General features: G+C 44.1%; 1 protein-coding gene across 13 annotated transcripts in view; it reads left to right on the plus strand.

Moving 5' to 3' along the window:
- LOC105493588 (tetratricopeptide repeat domain 12) overlaps positions 1–27,804 on the plus strand; it is a 58,881-nt gene that overhangs the window by 24,569 nt on the left and 6,508 nt on the right. For 7 of the 13 annotated variants that reach the window (XM_011761344.3, XM_011761349.2, XM_011761342.3 and 4 more), the window contains 13 exons: positions 261–449; positions 1,625–1,694; positions 2,796–2,884; positions 5,210–5,378; positions 10,988–11,080; positions 12,164–12,224; positions 12,995–13,132; positions 20,309–20,407; positions 20,882–20,950; positions 23,324–23,425; positions 24,964–25,063; positions 25,971–26,196; positions 27,368–27,530. In XM_011761344.3, coding sequence (XP_011759646.2) covers positions 261–449; positions 1,625–1,694; positions 2,796–2,884; positions 5,210–5,378; positions 10,988–11,080; positions 12,164–12,224; positions 12,995–13,132; positions 20,309–20,407; positions 20,882–20,950; positions 23,324–23,425; positions 24,964–25,063; positions 25,971–26,196; positions 27,368–27,443 — 1,481 coding nt within the window. In that variant the 3' untranslated portion in view covers positions 27,444–27,530. Of the gene's footprint in view, positions 1–260; positions 450–1,624; positions 1,695–2,795; positions 2,885–5,209; positions 5,379–10,987; positions 11,081–12,163; positions 12,225–12,994; positions 13,133–20,308; positions 20,408–20,881; positions 20,951–23,323; positions 23,426–24,963; positions 25,064–25,970; positions 26,197–27,367; positions 27,531–27,804 lie in introns of those variants that run through there. The other 6 variants (XM_011761356.3, XM_011761358.3, XM_011761355.3 and 3 more) reach the window with 4 other exon arrangements.

Raw genomic sequence — 27,804 nt, forward strand, 5'->3', positions numbered from 1 at the left:
TTTGCCTTCTTCATTTTCTGCACCATCCTCCCTTAGACACTTTTAGACTCCCTTGAATCTCCAACAAGGTTTAAGATTCTGGTTGTAGATTTAGACTGTTTCTAAAATTTTCCTTGCTAAAGAAGAGTTTTAATTATTTTAATGCTTTATGCTTCTCAAACTCCCATTCTCAAAAGAAAGTAAAAAAAAAAAGGTTGCTTCTTGTGTGGTATTGTTGATTGTTAGGGTTTTGTTTTGCTTTTCCTTTCTTGTTTTTCTAGATTACCTGAATCAAGTAGATCTTCAGGAAAAAGCAGACCTTCAAGAAAAGGAAGCCCATGAACTGCTGGATTCAGGAAAGAACACAGCTGTGAACACCAAGAACCTCCTGGAGACCCTTTCCAAGCCTGACCAGATCCCCTTGTTCTATGCAGGGGGGATTGAGATCCTGACTGAAATGATAAAGGAGTGTAAGCCAGAGATGTGTGTGATCTCACGAGTGCTGTCAGTGTGAAGGGACATGTTCAGAGGTCTGCCCTCAAGAATCCCTCCCTTTCTTCCGCAAATATTGATTGAGGATGTACTCGTAATGTAGCTGCTAAAAGGGGTGCACAAGAATGTCCTCCCGCCTCTGCTCCGTCCTCTTTACAGAGCGTGCGTACACTCAGCACACATGTAAGAAACATACACAACACAACACATACACATGGCACACGCTCCATATATACTTACATACGCCACACATGTGCTCAGCTTTCACTCACTTGAATATATCCTTATATTACGCACACACCACATACCGCACACAGCACACTCACACCATAAGTACTCATGTCACATATCTTGCGCACACTCCACCCTCACATTTTCTCCACACACCCCATGCACATCCTGCATGTGCTCCACATATACCCCCACAGACACCTCAAGCATCCCATACCACCTCGCACACTTTCCCTCCACTGTGGAGGAATGGAAGACAGAATTTTATAGGTTAAACTGTAAGGTTCACCCAGTTACACTGATGGCTGCTTAGGATGTGAAAATGGTTTCAGAGCAAACATCAGCTCTCCTACTAATGAGGGTCATACTGTTTTCTTTTACTAGCTCTTGTAAACATTGTTACCAAGGCTTAAATAATCTCTATACTCAGTGACAGCATGTTGTTTGTACAAATAGATGGAGTGTCTGACTTCTCTTTAGTATACAATGGAGGGCATACAAATACCCCCTTTAGCAGTTTCTTGGAGATTATAAATTCCTCTCTAGAGCCTGGAAATAGCTTTGAAATAAATATTTAAGAACAAATGGATATGCTGGTACTTCCCATAGGTTAAGCAGCTCTGGGAAGCTCTCTAAAGATTACAGAATGATGAGCTGTGCAGATAGCCCTTGTGGCTACCCCAGCTCTGTTCTCCTTCTCTAAACAGTCCCTCTACCTGAGAGGCACTGAGACCTCTGACACTGAGAGGTTGCTGACAATTGTATTTTTCCAAATGTAAAGTTGATTTGTTTCTGCCAAACCATTCATGTGGGCACCGTGACATTCCATATTAGGTTTCTCATTAGCAGGTGGCTGTGTCGCAGTTAGACACCAGCCAGCCAGTTTGGGAGTCTAAAGTGGTTTTCTCTGTATCTGTTTCAGGCACAGAACAAACTTTATTCAGAATGCACGATGGATTTAGTATCATCAGTGACAACGAGGTCATAAGAAGGTAGGGATGTTCATAAAGACAGCCCAGCATCAAAGCAAGGGAAGATAACCACTTCTTATGAAATCAGACACGAGGCATATAGACAGTCACATTTCTGAACATTACCACCCTTCAATCAGTAGTGGGAGGCTCTCCAGGAGTGCAAAGCTACTACACGAACATCTTTGAGTGCTGGCCTTAAAGTCGCTGGAGTTACACTGCAGTTAACAGTTGAGGCTGGGCACGGTGGCTCATGCCAGTAATCCCAGCACTTTGGGAGGTCAAGGCGGGCGGATCACTTGAGGTCAGGAGTTTGAGACCAGCCTGGCCAACATGGTGAAACCCCGTCTCCACTGAAAATACAAAAATTAGCTGGGCATGGTGGCGGGCACCTGTAATCCCAGCTGCTGAGGAGGCTGAGGCATAAGATCACTTGTATCTGAGGGGTAGAGGTTGTAGTGAGCCGAGATCACGTTACTACACTCCAGCCTGGGTGATACAACCAGATTCAGTCTCAAAAAAAAAAAAACAATTTAAGAGAGAGGAACAGCAGCACTTCCCAGGGCTCCTCTAAGCTCTTCAAAGTCAGAGAAATTATCATTCTTGCTGCTTTCCCACCAGTTTTTGCAAGGTTGTCATTTGTTTATTTCTTCTTTTGGAATTTGCTGATCATATCAAGAGTGATATAAATGTAAATGGCCCAATCCCATTTATAATTTCATCTGAAGAAAGACCTGTATGGTAGGAGGCAGTTTGCTAAAGTGACTGTATTTTAATTTCAGTCGTTCTGGTGCTTCCTGAGGCTTAGGATACCTGTGTGGGTTGGAGTCACCAGTACATGTCTTGTGTTCTCAGCCACAGTTCATTGGTCCCAGTGCAGCCATCACCCATGGCACTGGCTCACTGCCTAGCCTCTGTACAGCCCAGGCTTCCTCAGTCTGCGTCCTTGGCCTGGGACTCATGGTTCCATGATTGATCCTGGTGACCCATGGCTCTGGATTATAAAACTATACTTTCTGAAACCTGCATTTGGCGAATCTCAGGATGAAATAAAACCAAATGGAAGAGAAAATCAAGGCTGATTTTCAGACTTTTAAGATAGCCCTCCTTTGTCCATTCTAGGTGTTTTTCCACAGCAGGAAAAGATGCAATTGAAGAGACGGTCTGTGTGTCTGTTCTCAAGCTCTGGCAAGCAGTGTGCTGCGGGAACGGTAAGCCTGGGTAATCACCACTGATCACCATTAATGCGCTGCGTGCAAGGGAGTCCGCTGTTGGGCTGACTGTCTTCCCCAAAGGCCAGGCCCTGGAGAGTTGATGTCTAGACTTCCCCACACACTCGCTCCCTCCAGGAAAGCTTATGGATCAAAAGCAAGGTAGACAGATGAGGGGTGAGGTCAATGAAGAGAGGAGGTTGTCAGCATAATGAGTGGTCTCCTCTCTCCTCTCCTCCTGCTCTTTGCAGACTCATGACTTCTGTTCGTGCACTGGCAATGAGGTAGATGGAGTTTTTCTTTTCTTGTCAGCCTAAAATATTGTTCCTTTTTGCTAACCACAGTACCTTTCCAGCATCCTGAGATTTATAGTCATCCCCGCCGGTATCTTCAGACACTAATTAGCGTCTAGTATTGAGATAGTAGAATGCCACGGGCATTTTATTTACTGGGCTAACATCTTCCAGGGTTCATTACGTTTTTGTATAATCTTTCTTAATCTCTTTTGTAACTTCAATGTAAATACAAATTTTAGTTACTTCTGTCATTTTTAAGAAGTGTGTTTCATAGGAAAAAGTTTGACGCTGGACAGAAACACTGAAAATGGGGATAATAATAGCTATGTCTCCTTTTCACAGGGCGACTGTGGGGAGCCAGCGATAGAGCTTGTGAATGCAGTTTGTATACTCTGAGATGTTAAGTAGGAGATAATGCCTTTTTTTTTTCTTTTTTAGTAGAGTAGAGGAATCAAGAACTTAAGAAATTAAACTCTTGAAAATCTAGACAATTGGGGGGCCTATTTCCTGACAAGCATTAAGGGGAATTATGCCCAGACTACTATCATCATCAAGGTGCCTTGCTACTCTGTGTAAGACCCTGCACCAGCTTAGGGCAGTGTTTTTGCAAACTCCCCTACAGGAGGGTGAGGAAGGCAGGACTTGGCGATGGTATGTCTACTCAGTGTGAACCTGACATAACCATCTATTTACTCTATTTCTGTGAACCTATTTATTGTTTCTGTGAACCTTACAGTTACATTTTTTTATCATCTGAAAAATATTTTCAGATACCTGTGATGTAAATGCTGTGTCTCAGGTCAATAAAATCTTGATATATCTAACTCAATAAATGCAAAGCAGTTTTTCAAAAGGGCAAGGGAATGCTTAAAAGTAAGGAAGTGAAAATATGTCAGTGATCTATTGTGGAGTGGGGAAGAGAAGCCAATTACAGGGTAGGATGTATATTTTACACATTATTTATATGAGAGGTGAATAATACCTCCTTTGGGGAATGGGCTTACCTGGAGGGGTATCAACTAACTCTGTGTTGTTTGAATTATTTATATCAAGCTACTTTTCTAGTATAAGAAAAAAATATATAATCAACAAGGACCTTTTCATTTCAGAAATCAGTAGATCCTATCTTACATGGACAAGAGTAATTATAGGTGAAGTGTGGGACTGAGATGTAATGTTTGCAACGAAAACATGGTTTGATATGTGGGCTACACATAGGATCCTGCAGTCCTGTTACTCCGGCTCTTTCAGGGCAAGCAGAAACCTGGTGTGTGTCTTCTCCTGGATGCTGTGTGCTGTGTGTAAATGGGCAATTAGCACAGGAGGGGAGAGAGCCTAGGGTAACGAGGTCCATGTGATGGGACCCACCCCTTTGAGAGCCAGTTTGCTCTGTTTCACAGCTTTGCCTCATACTGCAGTCTATACCCTGCAGTTTCAAACAAATTCATGTACCTGGTCAGAAAATGAAGCAGATGAAAGGGGATAAATCTACTGCTACCACCGTGGAAGAGCTTATGTTCTAGGAAGGAGGGCACACTTTATTCTTTAATGCTCTTATGTGATATTTTAGTTTCCTGGATAACATTTCCTCAAATGACCACTCTAGCCATTGTGTGAATATTGATGGTCTAAAGACATTCCACAATTAAACTGATTTATTTCCCTTTGCTAGTGTTTCCAGATACCACACACCAAGGAGGCTTGACAATAATAATGACATAGTTGATTTCTGGGTGCCAGTCCCTGTCTGGCACAGTCACGTACTGATTCATTTAATCCTCATGACGTCCCTGTAGGTAGGAACATAATCCTCGTTTTACTGATGAGGAGACCAAGGAGCACTGGTAAGGTCACTCCCCTGGGCATTCAGACCCAGCAGTCTGGTTCTAGAATCCACACTCTTACACTTCATTATCCTGCCTTCAAATGAGTGGGCACCAGTTGAGTTTCCCATTAGGAGAGAGGGTGACAGAGCTAGTTTAATTGCCGTGATGGCACGCACAAGACACACAACGCCTGTGTTTTACAGAGGAAAATCAGCGTGTGCTAGTGATGCACCCTGACAGGGCCAGGCTGTTGGCCACCCTCTTGTCCTCCAAGGTCCTGGCCATCAGGCAGCAGAGCCTTGCCCTGCTGCTACAGCTCGCCCAGACTGAGAGCGGACGGAGCCTGATCATCAGCCACCTTGACCTGACCAGGTAAGCCTCTGCTGGCAGGATCTTCCTGGGACATCTCGTGTCATCACTTGACAAGTTCAGGCGTGCCTGTCTCCCCCTTATATCTCTGATGTGTGACTTGAAGGATCAATAACAGAAAGAGCCTTTGACAAGAGTGCTCTGTCATGAGGACCTCTGAGACAGACTCCTGTCTGAACTTGGTACCATGGACAGTTTCACTTCTCCTGAGCAACTGGCTTGTCCCCATCCCATAAATGGTGCAAATGGCAGCCCTTCCATAGCCAGATCAGGAGCCCCACCTTAAAATAGGTTACTTGCTTCTGTGCCTTTGGCCTCGGTCCTATCTCTACCTTGTTCCTACCCTTCCTTTTCTTCTTTCATTCTTATTTGAGGTAATCCTATCTTATTCTATGTGTCCTTAAACCCTTTCTGGAACAAGATGCACTATGAATAAATAAAACATTTCGAATACTGTTAAATGGAGGTCTTTCCAAAGTGTAAGACTATGAGCATAGAATGTGTGTCCCCTAAGTAGACTTTCTAGAAAGATTACTGAACCACAGTGATTCCGCCCAGTTCTTTATAATTTATTACTTCATTTTTAAATTATTTATTTATTTGTTATTTTGCTTACTTGTTTTACTTATTCATTTATTTACTTTTATTAAGTTTTCAGTTTATCTTTACATGATTAGTTTGAACATATGAAATTGTCACTTATTAGATCTAAAAGGTTGCATGCCCGCCATTTCATGTGGTTCAATCTAACAGAAACAGTGGCGATTATTGTAACTTGCTTTATAAATGTTTCTCACACAATCTAAAAACAGGAGATTACCCTTCTGAGTTTTTTTGTTCACTGCTATTTTGTTTTATCTCCCCTCATGCTGCGAGGTAGGCAAGGTAAGCTTTATTACCTCATGTCACTCATGGGGCAGGAAGAACTATAGCAAGGAACCACAGGAATCTCATCCAACTAGCCTAGCCCCCAGGTACTGTTCTGAGGACCCAGCTCCACTCTGTGTTCTCAGTAGGAAAAGGAGCCAGACCTGCTGCAGCTGGCTCCTGTTCCTTCCAGATCTTTTTAGGACCCTGCCGAGCCCTCCCACACGGTCCAATTTGGTGTGGAGGTCCATGTGTGCCGTGACAGGGTGGTTATTATGCCTTGCCTACGGCTCCCCTTCCAGGCCCAGTCGCAGCCGCAGTGGCTCCCGGGAAAGGCTTTGGCAAGCCACTGAAGCTGAGGCTGCGCGGCAGATGCAGATTGTTAGTGGACTTAAATTCCCCAAAAGCACATTTCGCATTTCAAATGACTGCAGTCATTTCCTCAATACCTTCATCGCATTTTTTTAATATTGTTTTTGTCTCTTTGAGTAAATGTAGCTATAGCTATCATGGGCTTTCCCCCTCAAGCTATCTTTGAATTGCTTGAGTTTCAATGTGCATTTTTCCAGTGTCTCGCAGAGTGGCGTTCACGATCACCTTGTGTGGTCCTGCCTACTCTCTTTAGACAGTCAGAGAAACCTCAGCTTTTTACTTTTATGCCCACTAGCCTCCTTAACGTGCATCTCCAGTTGAACCAGACAGAATGGGTTCTCAGTGATGAAATGAGGCAGTTTGAAGCAAGACAGGGCTGCGCATAGCCCCATGACCGTCACGGCAGCACACTTATCACATTCCTCCCACAATGCTTATCCTCAGAGAAGAGGTTGAAGGCATGAATGTGTGCTGGCCAAGGACCAGTGTCATTTTGTCAGAAGTGCTGGGTTTTAGTCTTAAGCAATACTGAGCTTCAATTCCCTGCATGTCTCTGCTTGTGTGACCCAGGCACTGATGGACCCTGGCATCTCATCTGCATCACTCACTTACGATGACACTTACAGGGGGTGATGCAGTTGAATTTTTTCTGCTGCATTATGCAGAATACTTGAGCGAAAGGAGCTTAAGCAAAATAAAGCCTGGCTTGTTTTTTCACCTAATAAAATGAGACTAAAGATAGCAGCTGTTGGTGCAGGGGCTTAAAGATGTCGAGGTCAAAGTCTGTGCCCTTCTCTTGACCTTCCTCACATGGTCATACCTTCCCTCTTGCTGCAACTCCAAGCTTCACATCCTTCTTTAAGACGGGTCAGCACCAGCTGGATCTGTCCCTTTTATCAAGAAAAGCTACTGCCTATTTCTCTTTGGACAGAATTTTGTCACATGCTACCCCTAGTGGAAAAAAAAATGATCCCAGCTTCTTCTGTAGTAGAGTTAGGAAGAATAGAAGGGAATGGAGAATATCTGTGGGGTTAGCCAGCAAACAGCATCTGCTATAGAAAAAAAAAAAAAAAAAAAAACAACTAACATCAAGCAAGCCTGACACATGGTATGATAGGGGCTCAATATTTTTATATTCATTTTCTCTTAGGGAATATTGTTCAGGGTCCTAAACTGAAGTAACCATGCATTTATTGATTACATGAAAGTGTTTTCTGACCTGTGGTTCACTCACAGAGACAGTTGCTTATCAGCAGAGCAGAAAATCTGCCACCATAAAAGAGGGTATGTGAGGAAATAGAAAGGGATACACCATCCTCTATAGGTACTGAGTCCAGTTAGGATGTGTGCATTGTCACATAGAGAGGGGGGCTAGCTGTTTATGTCTCTCAGGACAAAGCCAAGATGGTCTTAGGCTATTGTCTCATCTGTGCTATTCAGGTTCATTAGCATTTATTTTCAAGACCGAAGAAAATAGGTTTAAATTGGTGAAGGAAGAATCTGAACTGACTGTAAAACAAATAAATTGTTTTTGACAGCAGGAACACTGGAATCCATTTCTGAAGATGTTAGGGATTTGCAGAAGCTCGGTGTCACCTGGGCTCTCAGAAACCATCCAGTCAAGCCCCACTCAGCATAGATGTCCTCTGCATACCCCCACACAGCCTGTGCATCATGCCCTCCAGGGGAGATGCCAGCAGTTTTCATTATTTTTATCTCCATTTGATTCGGGATGGGCACTAACGCAGCTAATAGACTGGGTGGAAGAAGTCTGTCCCCAGTTAGTGAGAGGCTGTGGGTCTCACCTCCCAAGGTAGCCAACTGTCCATTTCAGGACAGTTCTGATTGATATAAATTATCTCCTTACACTATGCGTAAGTTGCCTGCCCCATACTATTCTGGGGTTGATTCTGCCTCCATACATTGAGGCCCAGGCCGAGACTCCTTCCAGCTTTCCAGTACTTTAGGTATCTGAAAATACTGATATATTTCAGGTTAAGCATCCTTGTTACCTCCATCATTCCTTTGATGATTTGGCCTCCAGACCACTCCTAGAATAAGTGGCTAAATAGATCCAGCACCATAGATATGGGTGACTGGAGTTCATATTCCCAAAAGCCCAGTCTGATAGCCTGTCATCTGTCTTTCTTAAAGATGTCAAGGTCAAAGTCTTCACCCTTCTCTGTCCTGTGGCATTTGGTCCTATTGATCACTACTCTTCTTGAAACTCTATCACAGTGATTGTCAGGACACCATCCTTCCTGGCCCCCCTCCTACCTCCTGGCTATTCCTTTGTGGTTTCCTTTGCAAGCCCCCCTATGCTATCACCCTTCCAAGTCAGGGACCCTGGGATCCTACCCTTGTCCCTCTTCCCATCCATGGCTTTCATCAAGAAGTAAAGGGTGTAAGTCTCACTCTGCTGAGTGTGAGATGAAAATACCCTTCTGCTACTGGACATCTCTATCACAACATCCACAAGTATCATTGACTTAATAAATCAAAACGTGGTCTCACACTAGTTCATCTACCTGAATTTCCTGTCTTCATAGAGGGTATCTCCGCCTATCCAGTCGCCTAAGCCAATGTCCTGGAAGTGACTTGGCTCTCCCTCACCACATCCATAAGATAGTATGCTGCCAGCTCTTTCTCCTTAGCATCTCCTGAATTCATTTTCTTCTAGTTCTCCTCTACTCTCTCCAGTCATTTCTTCCAGGTCTTCGTGAGCGTCTCTTTGTGTTTTTACAGTGCTTCTTACTCTGCTGCTACCTCAGCCTGGTCCCTTAGCCTTTATTGTCTGGACAATCACAGTTCTCCCCTGGTTGAATTCCTGCCTCCTGTACTACCTGCTCCAATCCAGCTTCCACCGTACACTGAAGGGATTTTTCTAAAATGCACATCTGTTCTGCTATTTTCCTACTTAACTCACTGAAATAACTTCCTTGTAAGGCTGGTTCTCCAATTACTGAGAAATATAATGGCTAGGAATCACATGAGAACTTCATGAAAAAGCAGCCTCCTGGAGCCTCCTCCCACTCAGACTGACTGAGGAATCTGTCCCGGAGACCCCCACCACCAACCACACATTGGAGAACAGGGGCCTACAGGGCAAAGTACAGACTTTCCAGCAGGCCCTAGAAGGCCCCCAGGATCTGGGCTCTGTCCAGCTCTCTACCGTTCCCTGTTTTCCCCTCACATCCTAAGTATTAACTGCATGCCAGCAGTCCCCAAATGTGCTCCTGCAATTCTACGCCCACGTAGTCTGTGACTGCAGGTGGCTTTGCCTGACATGCCTCTGTACCCGTCCCCGTGGGCCCGACACTGGCCTGCAAGCTGCCTGGAACCAGGACATTTTCTTGTTTCATCGTTAGGACCCCAGAACCGACCACATTGCCTGGCACACAGTCAGTGCTTGTTCATTGTGATTGGTCAAATGGATAAACGAATGAATAGCTAACACTATACTTCAAGAGACACTGAAGTGTCATCTATTGAAGGCTTCTTCACTTCCATCCCCACACCTCCCACCAGCGAGACTCTGGTCCCCTCAACATGTGTCTGTTTCTAACATATCACCTAAGACAGTTTATCTTATTTATTTACATATGTATCACTGTAGGAGACCAGGAGCTCAGTACTGAGCACAGTATACTTAGCACCTTGTAGATGCTTAATGCAAGTTTGCTGGATGAACAAATTCCTCTTACTTCCATTGTCGTGGTGCCAGTAAGTCCATTTGGGTAGCCTGAGATTGTATCAGGTGTTTTTGGCATCTGTGTTAGACTGTTTGCTCATTTTGTGTTTGTAAGTGGCTAAAAATCCTTAAATATTTCTCATATGAACCAGTTACAAACCAGGTCTCACAATTCTGTTACTTATGCAGAATTTCCAGCTCTAAGTGGAAGACTTTGAGCTTAACCCTATTAAATTTAATCTAATATATTCAGCAGCCTGTCACAATCTTGTTAAATCTTTATTCCATCACCCACCTTATTAGGGGGCCCTCCCACTTTAGTCATCAGCAGATTAGTAAGCATGCCATTTAGATGTCATCTAAGTTAATGAACTTGACTGAGCCAGAGTCACATGGCAGAGTCCCAGAAACTCCTTCTGAGCTGGCGTCCGATAATCAATAAACTTTGGTTAAAAGTATTCAGCATTCTGGGGATTCACATTAAGTGGTGGAGCCAACCACTTAAGAGTGTCTGTTTCCGGGTGGGCAAGGAGCTAGGCTTCCTAGGAGGGCATGGCAAGGCACCCTTTCTGCTTATTTCACCCAGATGCTGACTGCTTTTTGGTTTCCTTGCAAGGTTACCCTGTTGGGATGTTGTTAGTTGGAGGACAGCTACCTCTGAGGTTATTATGGTTTTTTGCAGATTATTGGAAGCCCTGGTGTCATTTCTTGATTTCTCGGATAAGGAGGCCAACACTGCTATGGGACTGTTCACAGACTTGGCTCTGGAAGAAAGGTAATTTTTTTTATTTATAGAAATTGACATTTCTTCTTCAGTCTTTGTTGAACTGTCTGATCTTTAAAAATGTGCCGTATTCAGAGAGGCTAGGCCAAGTCTCCAAGTGAGTATTGCAAGATTCACTGAGAAGGAGGGCTGATGCCTCCCAGGGGGCTGCGGCCACCCACTCCCATTCTAGTCACTCTGTCTAGAGGCTGACCTGGGCCTCCATGGGTTTGGAAGCAGCAGCATACTTAAAGCAGTGCCTCTCACAGTAGGCAAGCCTCCAAAGTGTCGGGAACCTTCCTTCCTTCTAATCAGTGCCTGGTACGTAGGAGTTGCCCAGCAAATTCGCGTTGAATGAACCTGAGTGAGCCAGTGAGCCAGCAAGCAAGAATGAACAGTCAAATGCAGCCGCCTCTGGGGTTGCCAGTGACATCATGAGTAACGACCTCCTTCTGCCCCATGGCTTTGTGTTGTTTTGTCTTGTTTTGCCTGGCTGCTGGGGATGATAGTAAGGGTCTTAGTTTTCATAATTTTTCAAGAGCTTTTTTTTAAAGTGCATCTTGTGTTTTAAATTTCCTTACAAATTTTAGGACACCTTGCTTAAAGATGGTAATGGGATGAGAGAGCTGCTTGTGCTCACAGGCAGGCCAGCCAGCCGGCACGGGCCGGGGTATGGAACAGTGGCTGTAGCGTGTGGAGATGCACATGCATCCAGGCCCTCCCAGTGGCTCCGATGGGTAAACTTGCTTGCACGGTATTTGCCTTCCGCACAGCACACACATGCTGTAGACTCAGAGCAGGGGTTGGGGGTAAGTCAGCTTGTTAGAAGCCTAGAGATTCCAGCAACCCCTGCTTAAGGGAGCCACCATCTGAGATCTGTTGTTTAACATCAAAGGCAATTCTCCAGACTCAGAAAAATTAAAGCCACATTACATACATAGTGACATGTTTTTTTCTGTTTTTGTTTCTGAATTCTCCATGCACAGTCTAAATCATATGGACCTAGAGTTTGCAACGTTAATTATCTGAGACACTGTATTTATGTTACAGTTTGTGCAATGTAAAAATAAATCCTGGCTGATGGTTTCTCGACAGATTCCAAGTCTGGTTCCAGGCCAACCTTCCAGGTGTTCTCCCTGCAGTCACAGGCGTTCTGGTGAGCAAACCCTCATTTTCACCCTCTGTGACAGACACTCTCAGCAGCGTGAATGGGGCTGTTTAAACACAGTTTACAATCCAGAACAACTATTGTCTCTCGGTTGAGTAATCATTTATTCACAGCTGGAATTTACACAATTGTCAGTTATTGAAACAGCTACAGTAGGGACAGGTGGAGGTGGCATATGGATGGCGCTGGTTACAGGGGAGGAAAAGCTGGATGTGGGTGGCATCTTAAGTGAAGGTGGATAGAGTTCATCAGTCTCCATCAGTCCCCTGCTGACAATAAGTTCGATGTGCAACGCTGTTCCCAAATGGAAGTCATCCTGTCAGGAAGACTAGTATAGCAATTTGAGCTGATAAGGCAGTGAATAGTGTCGGGGGCAGGGCTTCTCCTTGGAGAGTGTGTTGCAACTGAAGCCTGTCCCTATTGAACCTTAGAAGTTTCAGGGGCCCTTAGAGAGCATAACCACACCCCAGCATGCCACAGCTGTGGAAATGAGCCTCTAAGAAGGGAAGGGATTTGCCCAGGTCCTCCCAGCTGGTTGATGGAGGAGCTGGGATTAAGCCCTAGGCGAAGACCCTTTTGGGTCTACCCCTCTATGTGCCTCCATCCTGTTGCCAGTGTGACCCCAGGGATGCCCCTGTGTGACATGAAGCTATCTGGTTGGTTCGTGGGCCTTTCGGTGAGTGGGGAATTCACCAAGAGATCATGCGGCATCCTTTGCCTGCTCTCTGAGGCTCTGCCTTCTTTCGATTCTCATTTAGAAGACAGATCCCAAGGTAAGCAGCTCCTCAGCTCTGTGCCAGTGCATTGCCATCATGGGAAACCTCAGTGCTGAGCCTGCCACCCGAAGACACATGGCGGCCTGTGAGGAATTTGGGGATGGCTGCTTGAGCCTCCTGGTATGTTAGCTTTTCTATTCATAATTGGTCTTTATCCTCTTCGGGGGCATTAGCTGCTGCTTAGTTATCTGGCTTTTCCAGAAATTCTGTTTCTGTGAGTGCTGGATGGCGCCAGTGGCTTCTCCCTTCTGTAACCTCGGATTTTATGCGCTGCTGGCCTTAAAGAGCCCCCCAGATCAAGTCTCATTCGCCCTGGGGAGATTTGAAGGATTTTCTTTGTTAATTTTTAAAAATTATTTATTTATTTATTTATTTATTTATTATTTAACTTTTAAGTTCAGGAGTACATGTGCAGGTTTCTTATATAAGTAAACTTATGTCATGGGAGTTTGTTGTACAGATTATTTCGTTATCCAGGTATTAAGCCTAGTACCAATTATTTATTTTTCCTCATCCTCTCCCCCTTCCTCCCACCCTCCACCTTCTGGCAGGCCCCAGTGTGTATTGTTCCCCTATGTGTGTCCATGTGTTCTCATCTTTTAGCTCCCACTTACAGGGAAGAACATGTAGTACTTAGTTTTCTGTTCCTGCATTAATTCTTATCCTGCAAGGGATAATAGCCTCTAGCTCCACCCATGTTCCTGCTAAGGACATAATCTCATTCTTTTTTATGACTTAATGGTATTCCATGGTGTATATGTACCACATTTTCTTTATCCAGTCTATCATTGATGGGCATTGAGGTTGATTCCATGTCTTTGCTATTGTAAATAGTGCTGCAGTGAACATATATGTGCATGTGTCTTTATAATAAAAATATTTCTATTCCTTTGGGTATATACCCATTAATGGGATTGCTGGGTCAAATGGTATCTCTGTTTTAGGTCTTTGAGGAATAGCCACACTGTCTTCCACAATGGTTGAACTACTTGATGCTCCCACCAACAGTGTATAAGTGTACCTTTTTCTCTGCAGCCTTGCCAGCATCTGTTATTTTTTGACTTTTTAATAATTGCCATTCTGACTGGTGTGAGATGGTATCTTATGGTTTTGATTTGCATTTCACTAATGATATCAGTGATACTGAACTTTTTTTCATGTGCTTGTTGGCCATCTGTATGTCTTCTTTTGAAAAGTATCTCTTCATGTCCTTTGCCCACTTTTTAGTGGGGTAGTTTATTTTTCTCTTGTACATTTGTTTAAATTCTTTATAGATGCTGGATATTAGACCCTTGTCAGATGCATAGTTTGCAAAAACTTTCTCCCATTCTATAGGTTGTCTGTTCACTCTGTTGATAATTTCGTTTGCGGTGCAGAAGCTCTTTAATTAGATCCCATTTGTCAGTTTTTGCTTTGGTTGAGATTGCTTTTGGTGTCTTTGTCATGAAATCTTTGCTCGTTCCTGTGTGTAGAATGGTATTACCTAGGTTATCTTCCAGGGTTTTTATAGTTTTGGATTTTATATTTAAGTCTTTATTCCATCTTGAGTTAATGTTTGTATATTGCATAAGGAAGGGGTCCAGTTTCAATCTTCTGCATATGACTAGCCAGTTATCCCAGCATCATTTATTAAATAGGGAATCCTTTCCCCATTGCTTGTTTTTATCAGGTTTATTGAAGATCACATAGTTTTAGGTATGCGGTCTTATTTCTGGGTTCTTTATTCTGTTCCATTGGTCTATGTGTCTCTTTTTATACCAGTACCATGCTGTTTTGGTTACTGTCGCCCTGTAAGTATAGTTTGAAGTCGGGTAACGTGATGCCTCCAGCTTTGTTCTTTTTGCTTAGGATTGCCTTGGCTATTCGGGCTTCTTTTTGGTTCCATATGAATTTTAAAATAGTTTTTTCTAGTTCTGTGAAGAATGTCAATGGTAGTTTAATAGGAATTGCATTGAATCTATATATTACTTTAGGCAGTATGGCCATTTTAACAATATTGATTCTTCCTGTCCATGAGCACAGAACGTTTTTCCATTTGTTTGTGTCATCTCTGATTTCTTTGAGCTGTGTTTTGTAGTTCTTCTTGTGGAGATCTTTCACTTCCCTGGTTAGCTTTATTCCTAGGTATTTTCTTTTGGTGGCGATTATAAATGGGATTGTATTTCTGATTTGGCTCTTGGTTTGACTGTTGTTGGTGTCTAAGAATGCTAGTGACTTTTGTATGTTGATTTTATATCCTGAGACATTGCTGAAGTTGTTAATTAGCTTCAGGAGCTTTTGGGCCAAGACTGTGGTTTTTTCTAGATACAGGATCATGCCGTCTATAAACAGAGGTAGTTTGACTTTTTTTTCTTCCTATATAGATGCCCTTTATTTTCTCTCTTGCCTGATTGCCATGGCCAGGACTTCTAATGCTATGTTGAATAGGAGTGGTGGGAGAGGGCATCCTTGTCTTGTGCTGGTTTTCATGGGGAGTGCTTCCTGCTTTTGCCTGTACGTATGATGTTGGCCATGGGTCTGTCATAGATGGCTCTTATTACTTTGAAATATGTTCCTTTAGTACCTAGTTTATTGAGAGTTTTTAACATGAAGAGGTGTTGAATTTTATCAAAAGCCTCTTCTGCATCTATTGAGATAATCACATGGTTTTTGTTCTTAGTTCTGTTTATGTGATGAATCACATTTACCTATTTGCATGTGTTGAACCAACCTTGCATCCCAGAGATAAAGCCTACTTCACTGTGATGGATAAGCTTTTTGATGTGCTGCTAGATTTGGTTTGCCAGTATTTTGTTGAGGATTTTTGCGTCAGTGTTAATCAAGAATATTGGCCTGAAGTTTTCTCTTTTTTGTTGTGTCTCTGCCAGGTTTTTGAATCAGGACGATGCTGGTCTCATAGAATGAGTTAGGAAGGAGTCCCTCTTCCTTGATATTTTGGAATAGTTTTAGCAGGAATAGTCCCACTTCTTCTTTGTACATCTGGTAGAATTCAGCTGTGAATCCAGCTGATCCTGGGCTTTTGTTAGTTGGTAGGCTATTTATTACTGACTCAATTTCAGAGCTCATTATTGGTTTGTTCAGGGATTCAATTTTTTCCTGGTTCAGCCTTTGGATGGTGTATGTGTCCAGAAATTTATTCATTTCTTCTCAATTTTCTGGTTTATGGGCAGAGAGGTGTTCATAGTATTCTCTGATGATTGTTTGTATTTCTGTGGGGTCAGTGGTGATATCCCCCTTGTTGTTTCTGATTGTGTCTATTTGCATTTTCTGCCTTTCCATTTTTTTTAGTCTAACTAGTGGTCTACCTATTTTATTAATTTTTTCAAGAAACCAGCTTTAGAATTTATTGATCTTTGGAATGGGTTTTTGTGTCTCAGTCTCCTTCAGTTCATCTCTGATTTTGGTTATTTCTTGTCTTCTGCTAGCTTTGGGATTTGTTCGCTCTTAGTTCTCTAGTTGTTTTAGTTGTCATGGTAGGTTGTTAACATGAGATATTTCTAACTTTTTAATTAGGAATATCTGTTAGGGCATTTAGTGTTATAAATTTCCCTCTTAACACTATCTTACCTGTGTCCCAGAGATTCTGGTATGTTGTGTCTTTGTTCACATTAGTTTCAAAGAACTTGTTGATTTCTGCCTTAATTGGTTTATTTGCCCAAAAGTCATTCTGGATCAAGTTATTCAATTTCCATGTTGTTATACAGTTTTGAGTTCTTTTTTTAGTCTTAATTTCCAATTTGAGTGTTAAGGTTTCAGTTATTTTGCATTTGCTAAGGACTGTTTTACTTCCAAATATGATGGATTTTAGAGTATGCACTATGTGGCAATGAGAAAAATGTATTTTCTGTTGTTTTCATTTTGAGAAATCTGTGTATGTACATCAGGCCCATTTGATCCAGTGCTAAGTTCAGGTCCTGAATATCTTCATTGATTTTCTATGTCAATGATCTAATATTGCCAGTGGGGTGGTAAAGTCTTCTGCTATTATTGAGTGTCAGACTAAGTCTCTTTGAAGGTGTCTGAGAACTTGCTTTATGAATCTAGATGTTTCTGTGTTTGGTGCATAAATATTTAGGATAGTTAGATCTTCTTGTTCAATTGAACCCTTTACCAATATGTGTAATGCCCTTCTTTGTCTTTTTTGGTCTTTGTTGGTTTAAAGCCTGTTTCATCTAAAACTAATAAGATTGCAACCCCTGCTTTTTTGTTTTCCATTTGCTTGGTAGATTTTTCTCCAACCTGTTATTTTGCCTATGTGTGTCATTGCTTGTGAGATGGGTCTCTTGAAGACAGCATACCAGTGGATCTTGGTTCTTTATCCAACTTGCCACGCTGTGTCTTGGGACATTTGGCCTATTTACATTCAAGGTTAGTATTTCTATGTGTAGATTTGATCCTGTCATCATGATGTTAGATGGTTATTTTGCTGACTTATTTATGTGGTTGCTTTATAGTGACACTGGTCTGTGTACTTCAGTGTGTGTTTGTAGAAGCTGGTAATGGTCTTTCCTTTCCATATTTAGTGCTTTCTTCAGGAGGTCTTGCACTACAGGTCTGGTGGTAATGAATTTCCTCACCATTTGCTTATTTTTCCTTTACTTATGAAGTTTAATTTGGCTAGAAATGAAATTCTGGATTGGAATTTATTTTCTATAAGAATGTTGAATATTGGCCTCCAGTCTCTTCTGGGTTGTAGAGTTTCTGCTGAGAAGTCTGCTGTTAGTCTGATGGGCTTTCCTTTGTAAGTGACCTGACCTTTCTCTCTAGTTGCCTTTAATATTTTTTCTTTCATTTTGACCTTGGATAATTTGATGATTCTGTGTCTTGGAGGTGATCTTCTTAATGACGTATCTTACTGTGGTTCTCTGTATTTCCCAAATTTGAGTGTTGGCTTCTCTATCTAGGTTGGGGAAGTTCTCATGGATGATATCCTGAAATGTGTTTTCCAAATTGGTTCCATTCTTCTCATCTCTTTCAGGGACACCAATTAAATGTAGATTGGGGCTCTTTACATAATTCTATATTTCTCAGAGGTTTTGCGTGTTCCTTTTTATTATTTTTTTATCTATTCTTGTCTGACTGTCTTATTTCAGAAAGCCTGTCTTCAGGCTCTGAGATTCTTTCCTCTGATTGGTCTATTCTGCTATTAACACTTGTGATTGCATTATGAAATTCTAGTAGTATGGTTTTTCAGCTCTACCAGGTTGGTTATGTTCTTTTCTGTATTGACCATTTTGTCTGTCAGCTCCTTCATTGTTTTATTATGATTTTTGGCTTTCGTGATGTGGGTTTCAATGCACTCCTGTAGCTCAATGAACTTCATTCCTATTCATATTCTGAATTCTATTTGTGTCATTTCAGCCATGTCAGCCTGGTTTAGACCCTTTCTGGAGGGGTGTTGTGGTTGTTTGAAGGAAAGAAGGCATCTGGGTTTTTGAATTATCAGGTTTATCATGTGGATTCTTTCTTATCTTTGTTGATTTCTCTACTGTCAATCATTGAGATTGCTGACCTTTGGATAAATTTGTTTCTTTTATCTTATTTGATGACCTTGAGGGTTTTATTGTGGTATAAGGTGGATTCAGCTGAGTGGCTTTATTTCTAGAAGATTTTAGGGGGTCAGTATTCAGCTCTCAATTTCTGGACTGGATGCTCTAACTCTCAGGGACTTGTATTGGGCCTTGACTTTGTTTTCTGGCTCCTCTAGGTTAAGAATACACTGCAATGGGGGAGCCAAGGTGATCCCAAACCTCTGGTCACTACACTCCAATGGATGGTGTTAGCCCAAGAATTTCATAATGTGGTGATAATGAGACCTTAACTTGTTCATGCATGCCAACAGCAGCGGAAGACCTGTGGCAGGGTGCTAGCAGGTGTCAGGGTGCCTGCCTCCTTGCAGGTGTTTGCCACAATGGCAGAGGCAACACAGCTGGGGGAGAGGGTCCCTGCTGATGACTGTGTGTGTGGTCATGCTGAAGATTGTGCCTTCTCTGTGCCTCGCAAGCAGAGGAGGTTGCTCCTAGAGGAACAAAGATCCACTGTACTCTATGCCATGCTAGCACAAGGGCAAGTTGCTGGTAGGGGTGGGGCTGGCTGGCTCTATGCCCATCAATACTCCATCTACAGTGGTGGTCAGTGGGAAGAGGAGGGGCAGGACTGCACTCCCATGCTCTGGCAGGGCAAGGAAAGCAAAACCTGCCTGATCAGACACTCACCAGCAAAGTGATGTGGGGAGTTGCCTTGGGCCCAGGGGAAGCTGTGGTGTAGAGAGGGAGCATGTGGGCTGGTGCATGGTGATAGGGGTACCCTGCTGGTGCTCTCCACTGGTCAGGCATGGTCTGCCAGTGCAGAAGCTATGGTGTGGGCCCCCAGGGCCCCCAAGACTGCTCAGCAAGCAGGTGTGACCAGGCTGGGGCCCCAGGAGAGTCCAGCAGAGCAAGGGGTCCTCAAGTTGGACTGGCCCTGTTTGATGGGCAAGACCACCCTGCAGAGTTCAGGTCTGATGATTTCCCGAGGGCTAAAGTCTCCTATGGGACTTATTTGAGCCTAGGGAAATGGCTGTCCCTGGCCATGCTCACTATAGATGCTTCCACACCCAACCCTCTGGGTTCCACATCAACTGGCTTGCCACCCCTACCACTTCTCTAAGCAGCTCTCCCTGACAGCTCACTGAGTGTCTGTGGTGGTCAAGGGGATTTCTCCTGCCGGGGTTCCAGAGGACTATGATGAGATTAGGTTGCTCTTTGCCACTTCAATTCACCCATTCCTCAAGAGCCTTTGGGGGCCAAGAACAAGCCTTGGTACATAGGAGCCCCATGCAGGGTTCCCAGTTACTTCCCTCCACCCCGTTTCTGCATCTTTCCTCCATCTACTCTCAGCGTCTTCCCTTTGAAGATCTGTTAGGAGCATGTCAGTCATCTCTCTTCCTCAGTGGGAGCTGTTCCACCTGGCTGCATCTAGTCGGCCATCTTGGCTGATCCTGATTTGAAGGATTTTTCTGATGGAGTTGAATGATCACCCGTCTCAGCAGCTCACTCTTCACTTTCAACCCAGGGCCAACCTGATCCATAGTCCCATGGCAGAGGCACCAGAGACTCCTTCCAAGTCTCCTGGACCAACACTAACTCATGGAACTGGTCTCTGATCCTCCAAAACCGTTTAGGTTCATGACATTGGCAATTTATGAGTTGGCAATTAGGGAGTATGGGAACTCTGAGACACTAGTCCAAGGGAAAAGATGACCATAAAAAGCTGTAAGGCAGAAAGGTCATTGGTTACCTTGTTTTGTTTTCCAAGGCCAGATGTGAGGAGAATGTGGACCTGTTCAGAGAGGTTATCTACACACTCCTGGGACTCATGATGAACCTGTGTCTTCAGGCTCCCTTTGTCTCTGAGGTATGGCGTTCTTGTCTCCCTGTCTGGAAGCCTGGGACGACCTGTACACATTCTGTGGCATAAAACCATTCTCGTGTTCACGAAGAGACAGAAGCATGTACACTCACACGCTGGCCGTGGAATGGGAAAAGGCTGGAGGGATGCACTCTCCCTGTGCTCTGCTGAGGGGTGGATGCATCACTCAGTCATGTGTTCACTCAGAAAACAGACTGGGTGTCCAAGGTGTGCTGAGCAGAGTATGAGGTGCTGTGTTTACAAAGTCAAGTGAAAGGTGGTTCCTGCTATCAGGGTAATACCTGGAGTTAGGGGAGACAGACATGGGGAGGAATAAGAGCAGTAAAAGATGGTGTTGTGAGGGAACCTGGGCACAGTGCTGTGGTGCTAAAAAGGAGAGGGTGCTCAGAAGAAGCTCCGCTGAGAATTCAGATTGTCAGAAAATTAAAATCTCCTGCTGGCCTCTCCCCATTGTTGTAGGTTTGGGCTGTGGAGGTGAGCAGAAGGTGCCTGTCTTTACTAAACAGCCAGGATGGAGGAATCCTGACAGTAAGTTTCTCCCAGGGAAATCCAGAAGCAACTTTCACTGTTCTTGTTTTGTTTTGTTTTGTTTTGTTTTGTTTTGTTACCAGTGTAATCTTTTTCAAGTTGCCACCTTTGAGAATCTGCTGAGTCTCTGAGATACGGTATGGATATACTATTCGAATAATGCACACAAGCACATAAACACCAAGTTTTGTCTGCAGTTTCAGGGATTTGGTGACCTCCTTGCCATGTCCGTCATCTGTGGATCCCCTAGAGTCCAGGAACCCAACTTAAGAATCCCCCTTCCATTTGGTCTGAAATTTAACCAGCTTAGAGGATATAATCGATCTGATTTGTCCTATTTCAAAATATCCTGTGCAAATTGGACAGATCAAGTGTCCAACTTATTTAGAATCCCTTTTTTCCGTAGGAAAAAATAAAAAGCCAGGCCCGTATTTTAAGCCAGTGATCCTAGAGGTTGTTTGTGCATAATAGTTTTAGCCTCTTTTTAAAATATATGCTGAAATGGCTTTCTCAATTCTGTGTCTGACATTTGAATAAGAAAACTGAGAAAGCCCTATATGTCAGCACAGTGCATCAGGAAAAGAATATTAGTATGATTCAAGAGGCTGTTTGCCATCACCCTAGAAAGTGTTCTTCACTCACGTTAAGTGATCACCCCTGTTTTTCTCCCTGTCAGGGCAGGGCCCTAATGCCTAGAGAAGCAATCAGGGCCACATCTAGGGTGGATCTGGGAAACCAGCCTTTCAAGGGTTGCAGACTGAGGACTGGCTCCACAGTTTAAAAAAGGTTCTGGGTAGATCCAACATACCCTGTTTGGGGGTAGCACTCTCTAAACGTCCCCAAAGTCAATTCAGACAGGATAGGGTGAAGGTTTTGTGCGTGTGCATTTTCATGGATGGGGCATCATAGCTTTCATCAGATCCTCAAAAGAGGTCCCTGACCCCCAAAGTGGTAAGCACCACCGTTCTCAGATGGTCCAGACCTAAAGATAGGCCTACACTAATACCTGAGTGTAGGGATTTAGGAGAGCTCTTGGGCCAGATTTCTCCAGCATTCTGTGTGTGCCACATTGGGTGCTTCCCAGCTTGCTGGGCAGCAGCTTCACCATGGGCATCTGGTCCTAGTCTAGCACAGTCTCCACTGTCCTGGGCCTGAAAGGGGATCTGTGGTGTCAACTGTAGCAAAATTCTAGGATCTTTAGGAAGCAGATTAGGGAAGCAAGATTGATAATACACAAGTTTATCTTTTCTCCCTCTGGAGTCCTCATTAAAATGAGATTAAAGCCATTGGGGGGAACAAAAAAAGTAGAGACCTACATTGACGGTGAACAGGCAATGGTTACCAATAGGTAAGTAATTTTAACAAGTTTCCTGAAGATGGAGAGCAGCTGCTAGGGTGGTAATTAATGAGGCAGGGCTGAGGACACCTTCGTATAGAGTACAGACGGAGGAACACATAGCTGGTCAGTAGCAGATTTGCCTTATAATGAAAGGATCAAGGTTTCAGAACTCCTGATACAACAGAGAGCAGAGGTACAGGCAGTGGAGCTGCGTTTGCTGGCAGGCATCTATCCTCCAGGCATAAAATCAGAACACTTTCATCTTTAAAGAACTGAAACTGGAGAAAACATTTTTCTTTCTGGTATATGAGAGTGCCACCTCTCTAGCTTTCCATACTTCCCATAAACATAGCATACCCAAACATATTTTATTGCTTTTTTCGTACATGTGATTGGGCAGGTAAGAGTCAACCAGACATTGCAGGAAAGCCACACACATAAATAGGAAAACCAAGATAAACATAAAAATTGATCCAAAAGAAATAGAGATGATACAGGAAACAGAAGAAGAAAATAGTAACTATCATTTGTATCCTGAGAAAGATTAAAGATAGTTATATCCATAAAAGAGTAACAGCTTGCCATTTATTTAAAAAAAAAAAAAGAGAGAGAAGAGCTGGGAAATAAAGTAAATGAACTATCCCAGAAACTAGAACAAAAGACAGAGGAAAAGATAAAGATAAATGACACAGAAGACCAATCCAGGAAATCAAACATCCCCTAATAAAGGGCCTGCTGATATCAGAGCTCTGGGAGGAATCACAAGGGAGAACTTCCTTTCTCAGAGTTGAACTGGTTGATCCTGTGTGAAGCTGAAATAATGTGGGCCTCTGGGTGGCAAGGGGCTATGGCTGCAGCTCCGTGACAGTTTTATTAAAAAGAACAGTGCTTGCTATTATTTGGCCATCCTATTTTTTATATTTTGCTTCTAATGTTAATGATTGATTTTGCCTCACCAAACTTCCTGTTAACTTTTAAAGGTTGTCAGCATTTCTGAAAAGGACATTTAATTATCTTCTTTCTGCTGTATTCAGAGAGCTGCTGGTGTTCTGAGCCGGACCCTTTCTTCCTCTCTGAAAATTGTTGAGGAGGCCTTGCAAGCAGGAGTGGTAAAGAAAATGATGAAATTCCTGAAGGTAAGATCACTTTATTGGTTACAACCCTGAAATGTACTGAAGTGTCCTATTTTATTCGGGGAACAGAATTAAGGCGGGTTTTGTTTGGTTAATGTGCTGCCTTTTCTTCCTTGCTAGATTTTAAACTTCTTGGATAGGGATTTGCTTCTGCCTGTCTACCCAGACCATACTCTGAACATCAATAACAGATCGTTCAATAAATAAGAAAATTGTTCATTAGATACATCTGTAACACTTTGGGAGGCTGAGGCAGGCGGATCATGAGGTCAGGAGATCAAGACCATCCTGGCTAACATGGTGAAACCCCGTCTCTACTAAAAATACAAAAAAATTAGCCAGGCGTGGTGGGAGGAACCTGTGGTCCCAACTACTTGGGAGGCTGAGGCAGGAGAATGGCATGAACCCGGGAGGCAGAGCTTGCAGTGAGCTGGGATTGTGCCACTGCACTCTGGGCGACAGAGCAAGACTCCATCTCAAAAAAAAAAAAAAAAAAAAAAAAAGACTGCTTATCCCTCAAGCCTGACTTTAAATATATATATGGCCTCTGTTCTTGATAAAAATGATCTGAGTAGGTTTCAGGCACATTGTTTTGCTCAGGTTTTGCTACTCATCTATGAGACATGTAGCCTGCAGAATTACCATGTGACCAAAGGATATTGGGATTTCCCTGTGAAATGAGTGCAGTGAATCTAAGCAAGCCGGTAGAACAGCTATCTGGATTCACCTGCAAGGGTGAAGGAGATTATTATATTAGGTTGCCATCTCAGAATCCCACCTATGATGTGTGTGCCCATGAGGTCCACACACCCATGTTGGTGTGGTGACACATGGCCTTTATTCATAAAGCCTCAGGCTGAGTGGGGCAGGGAAGCATGCTCTGTGGGCTACTGCTGGGGCAGGGTTAACACCGAGGGGGCAGCACAGGGGGTCTTAAGTTTAGGCTGCCACTTGAACAATGACTGTCATTCATTATGACTTTTGCAAACCCACCAAAAGCTCCTGATGGCATGCATACCTATGCATCATGCATGCATACATGCACACATGCCTTTTAAAGACCCCACATGGGAGATTGCAAGGGCGGTGTTTGACAGTTGTCACCTCTTAAAATGATCTAGGTTCCTGAGGTTCCTCATGCAGGACTGTCAGCCTAACAGCCTTGGCAAGTCAGTCCTCATTCTCAAATGGGAAAATGATATGGGAGGGCCTTTTCCTCCCTTTTTGGTAGGTCTGCCATTCATCAGCATCATTCTCTTCTCAGCCACTTGCTCATAAAGCCTTCTGGAGGCAATTACTCAGGTGTACATGACAGGCCTACATTCCTGTCAGGGGTGTGGGCTGGGTTAGAGAGGATGCGGATGACACTCTGTTCCAGCAGGGACCATGCCTGCTCACCGGGAAGCATATGCTGTTCTCCATAGAATTCTCTTTTCAGAGTTTAGGAAGCCACTAGCACTATAATAACTGCTCGCTGTGGTTTGTGGCCAAGAGCAATCATAGCACTGATTATATTTTTCTGATTTCATTCTGAAATCTAGACAGGAGGCGAGACTGCATCACGTTATGCTGTAAAGATACTAGCTATCTGCACGAATAGTTACCACGAAGCTCGGGAAGAAGTAATAAGACTGGATAAAAGTAAGTGATGATTTCCTTAAGGGAGCCCTCATCCCAGAGGTTCATCCACCCTTGAAGCTGCAAAGGGAACTGTGGTCGAGGAGGAACTTAGCAGCAATGCTGTTAACCTCTCCCAGGCTTCAGCAATGTTTATGGAAGATGTTTCACGTCAGATCTGAAAGCATTTAATTAGCCTTTTGGTTGCACACAGGTAGGATACCCAGACTGGAGACCCAGCTGACAGACAGCTCAAAGATAACAGGGGCAAAGCTAGGAAACTCCCTCTTCTCAGCAAGTTCAGTTCTCTGCCTTCACAGAAGGAGGGGGGAAAACACCTTCAACATTTAGTGAACAAGGGAAATACCAGAGTCTGAGCCCAGCTTTAGTCCAGTAACTTAAACCGGCTGTAGTTATTCACAGCAGGCTTCCCAGGAGAGGCAGCCTGCTAATGTTCTTCTTACCAACTCCCTGGAGTGCGCAGAAGGTGAACTAAAGGAGGCTCCACCATGGAAGCTGGAGCCTTTCTCCTGGATCCTGTTTCATACCCTGCAGGTTTGGTTGCCAGCACATTGCCTCCCACCTGGGGGCTGTCAGATGGGACCTCTCACCCTGGTGCAGTGAGAGGTTAAGAACAGGGGCTTTCAGGAGGACAGACCTGTTTGACACATAGCATTCATTCATCTAACAACTGTGTTGTGCTGGACACTGTTCTGGGAAGCCGAGATACTTCAGAGATTCAGCAAGGAGTTGAGGAGGTTCATATGCATTCAGTGAATGTTTGCTGATGAGTGAGTGAACAAGTTCTGCTGCAGAGTTATTGGGGAAGCTCGGTGTCCACTGACACCTACCTGTGCCCCTCATGTCCTGTTGCCAGCCTCCTATTTGGGGATTAAAAGGAGCTGTTGCTTGTTCTCTTCCTTCCCTGCAGAGTTGAGCATTATGATGAAGCTGCTCAGCTCAGAGGATGAGATTCTGGTCGGCAACGCTGCCCTCTGCCTTGGTAACTGCATGGAGGTGCCCAACGTTGCGTCTTCCCTGCTAAAGACAGACCTCCTGCAGGTCTTGTTAAGGCTTGCAGGCAGTGACACACAGAAGACGGCCGTGCAGGTGAACGCAGGCATTGCTCTGGGGAAGCTGTGCACAGCTGAGCCCAGGTATGCTGTGGACACGGAGCCAGGCTGATCCAGCGTCGGTCCCATTGCAGAAAGCAGCTAAGCTGAGGCGCTGACTTTTGGCTGGGACTGCGTGCCTCACAGGATGCTGTGGGAAGCCCTCATGCTTTCTGTGCAGACCTAGGTTAAGCCCAATAGCTGCTTCTCTGAAGAAAGCCTTTCTAGAGGAAACGGGAGCTCTTGGGCTCCAACCAGAGAGGGAATCAGCTTGTCTGATGGGGACTTGCTGCTCACACTTGCTGCCGTTGCCTTCTCTCCATTCCATTTTCCGCTGTTCTGCATCCCTCTCCCTGTCTCTTTATCCTCCTTCTCCCCCACCCCACTCCACCTCCCCTTCTCTTCCCTCTAGAATTTCTCTCTTCTCTACTTTTCCAGAAACAGACCCCCACTTCATGTTCTTTGTCTCAGCCTAAACATATGGAGGAATGGCCAGCGAGGGTCACATGTTCATGCAGGAGGAAACAGTGGAGAAGCAGAGACGCAGAACAGCATGTCGAGGCCCCCAGTGAGCGAGGGCAAGAGATGTGGGCTGTAACTGTGCCCATGGCTTCTCTGTCAAGCTCAGACCTCCACTCTGCTCTGCTCCTGTTCTGATGTGCAGATGCACCTCGTTGCACGTGCTTCTGGGGGGTGTCCACCTGTGGCTGAGCGAAGGAGCCCTGGCACAGAGCAGGGGTAACCCCAGGAACTGAGTGAGAGAGGCTCCTTCCCTTACATCCACATGCCTTTAATTCCTCCTCTGTAGATTGAGGGGGTTGGCCTCGATAATATCTAAGGTCCTTTCAAGTTCTGTCTGGTTGTTCAAATGGAAGGAATAGTTAAAATCTTTCTTCTATAGAAAGCAAGCACATTAGCTAGGATGACTTCAAAGTGGCAACCTGTGGGGGAGTTCTTGAGAGCAAGGTCGCGTCTGATCAGCCTGACACACCTGCCACCTGCAGCAAGTGTTTTCAGTGCTTTGTGGGCCTCCCTGAGGGTCTGTCTTACCCCTGTGATCTTTAGGGTACCCCAGTGCCACAGCCACTTCCTGTTTCCACCCAGTGATAGGACTGACGTTCTCAGCCAGCTTCCATCTGAGAGGGTGTTGGCTCTGGGCTCCAGAAGCCTGAACTGTGGCACTTATGTCCTGGGTTGTTTGTTTTGATTGTGACAGGTTTGCTGCTCAACTGAGAAAGCTTCATGGCCTAGAAATTCTCAACTCTACAATGAAATACATCAGTGATTCTTGAGAGATACGGTGTCTGTGTGCATTTAGGGAACACACAAATGCACACTATGGGTTGTTCCTATGCTAATAAAGACCTTTGATATATCCACTTCAGAATCAAATATTCATTGTCAGAGTGTTTGCATGTCAGGTTTTCATGGATAACAAGAGAGTGGGCCTTAGGCTGGCTGCTATGGTGGACTCTGTGTACTGGCTTACTCAACTTCCATTGTACCCTCCTTTGAATGTTCCTTCCTGTTCTGTAGAAGATAGAAACCATCTCACAAAAAGCCACATTGCCCAGACTCCCGTGTAGCAACAATTCTAGATGGGAACTTGTGGCTAATCTAATGCCGCTTCCTACCCCTTTTGCTATTTTCTGC

This window comes from Macaca nemestrina, chromosome 12 (assembly GCF_043159975.1).
Source record: "Macaca nemestrina isolate mMacNem1 chromosome 12, mMacNem.hap1, whole genome shotgun sequence".
Classification (NCBI taxonomy): domain Eukaryota; kingdom Metazoa; phylum Chordata; class Mammalia; order Primates; family Cercopithecidae; genus Macaca; species Macaca nemestrina.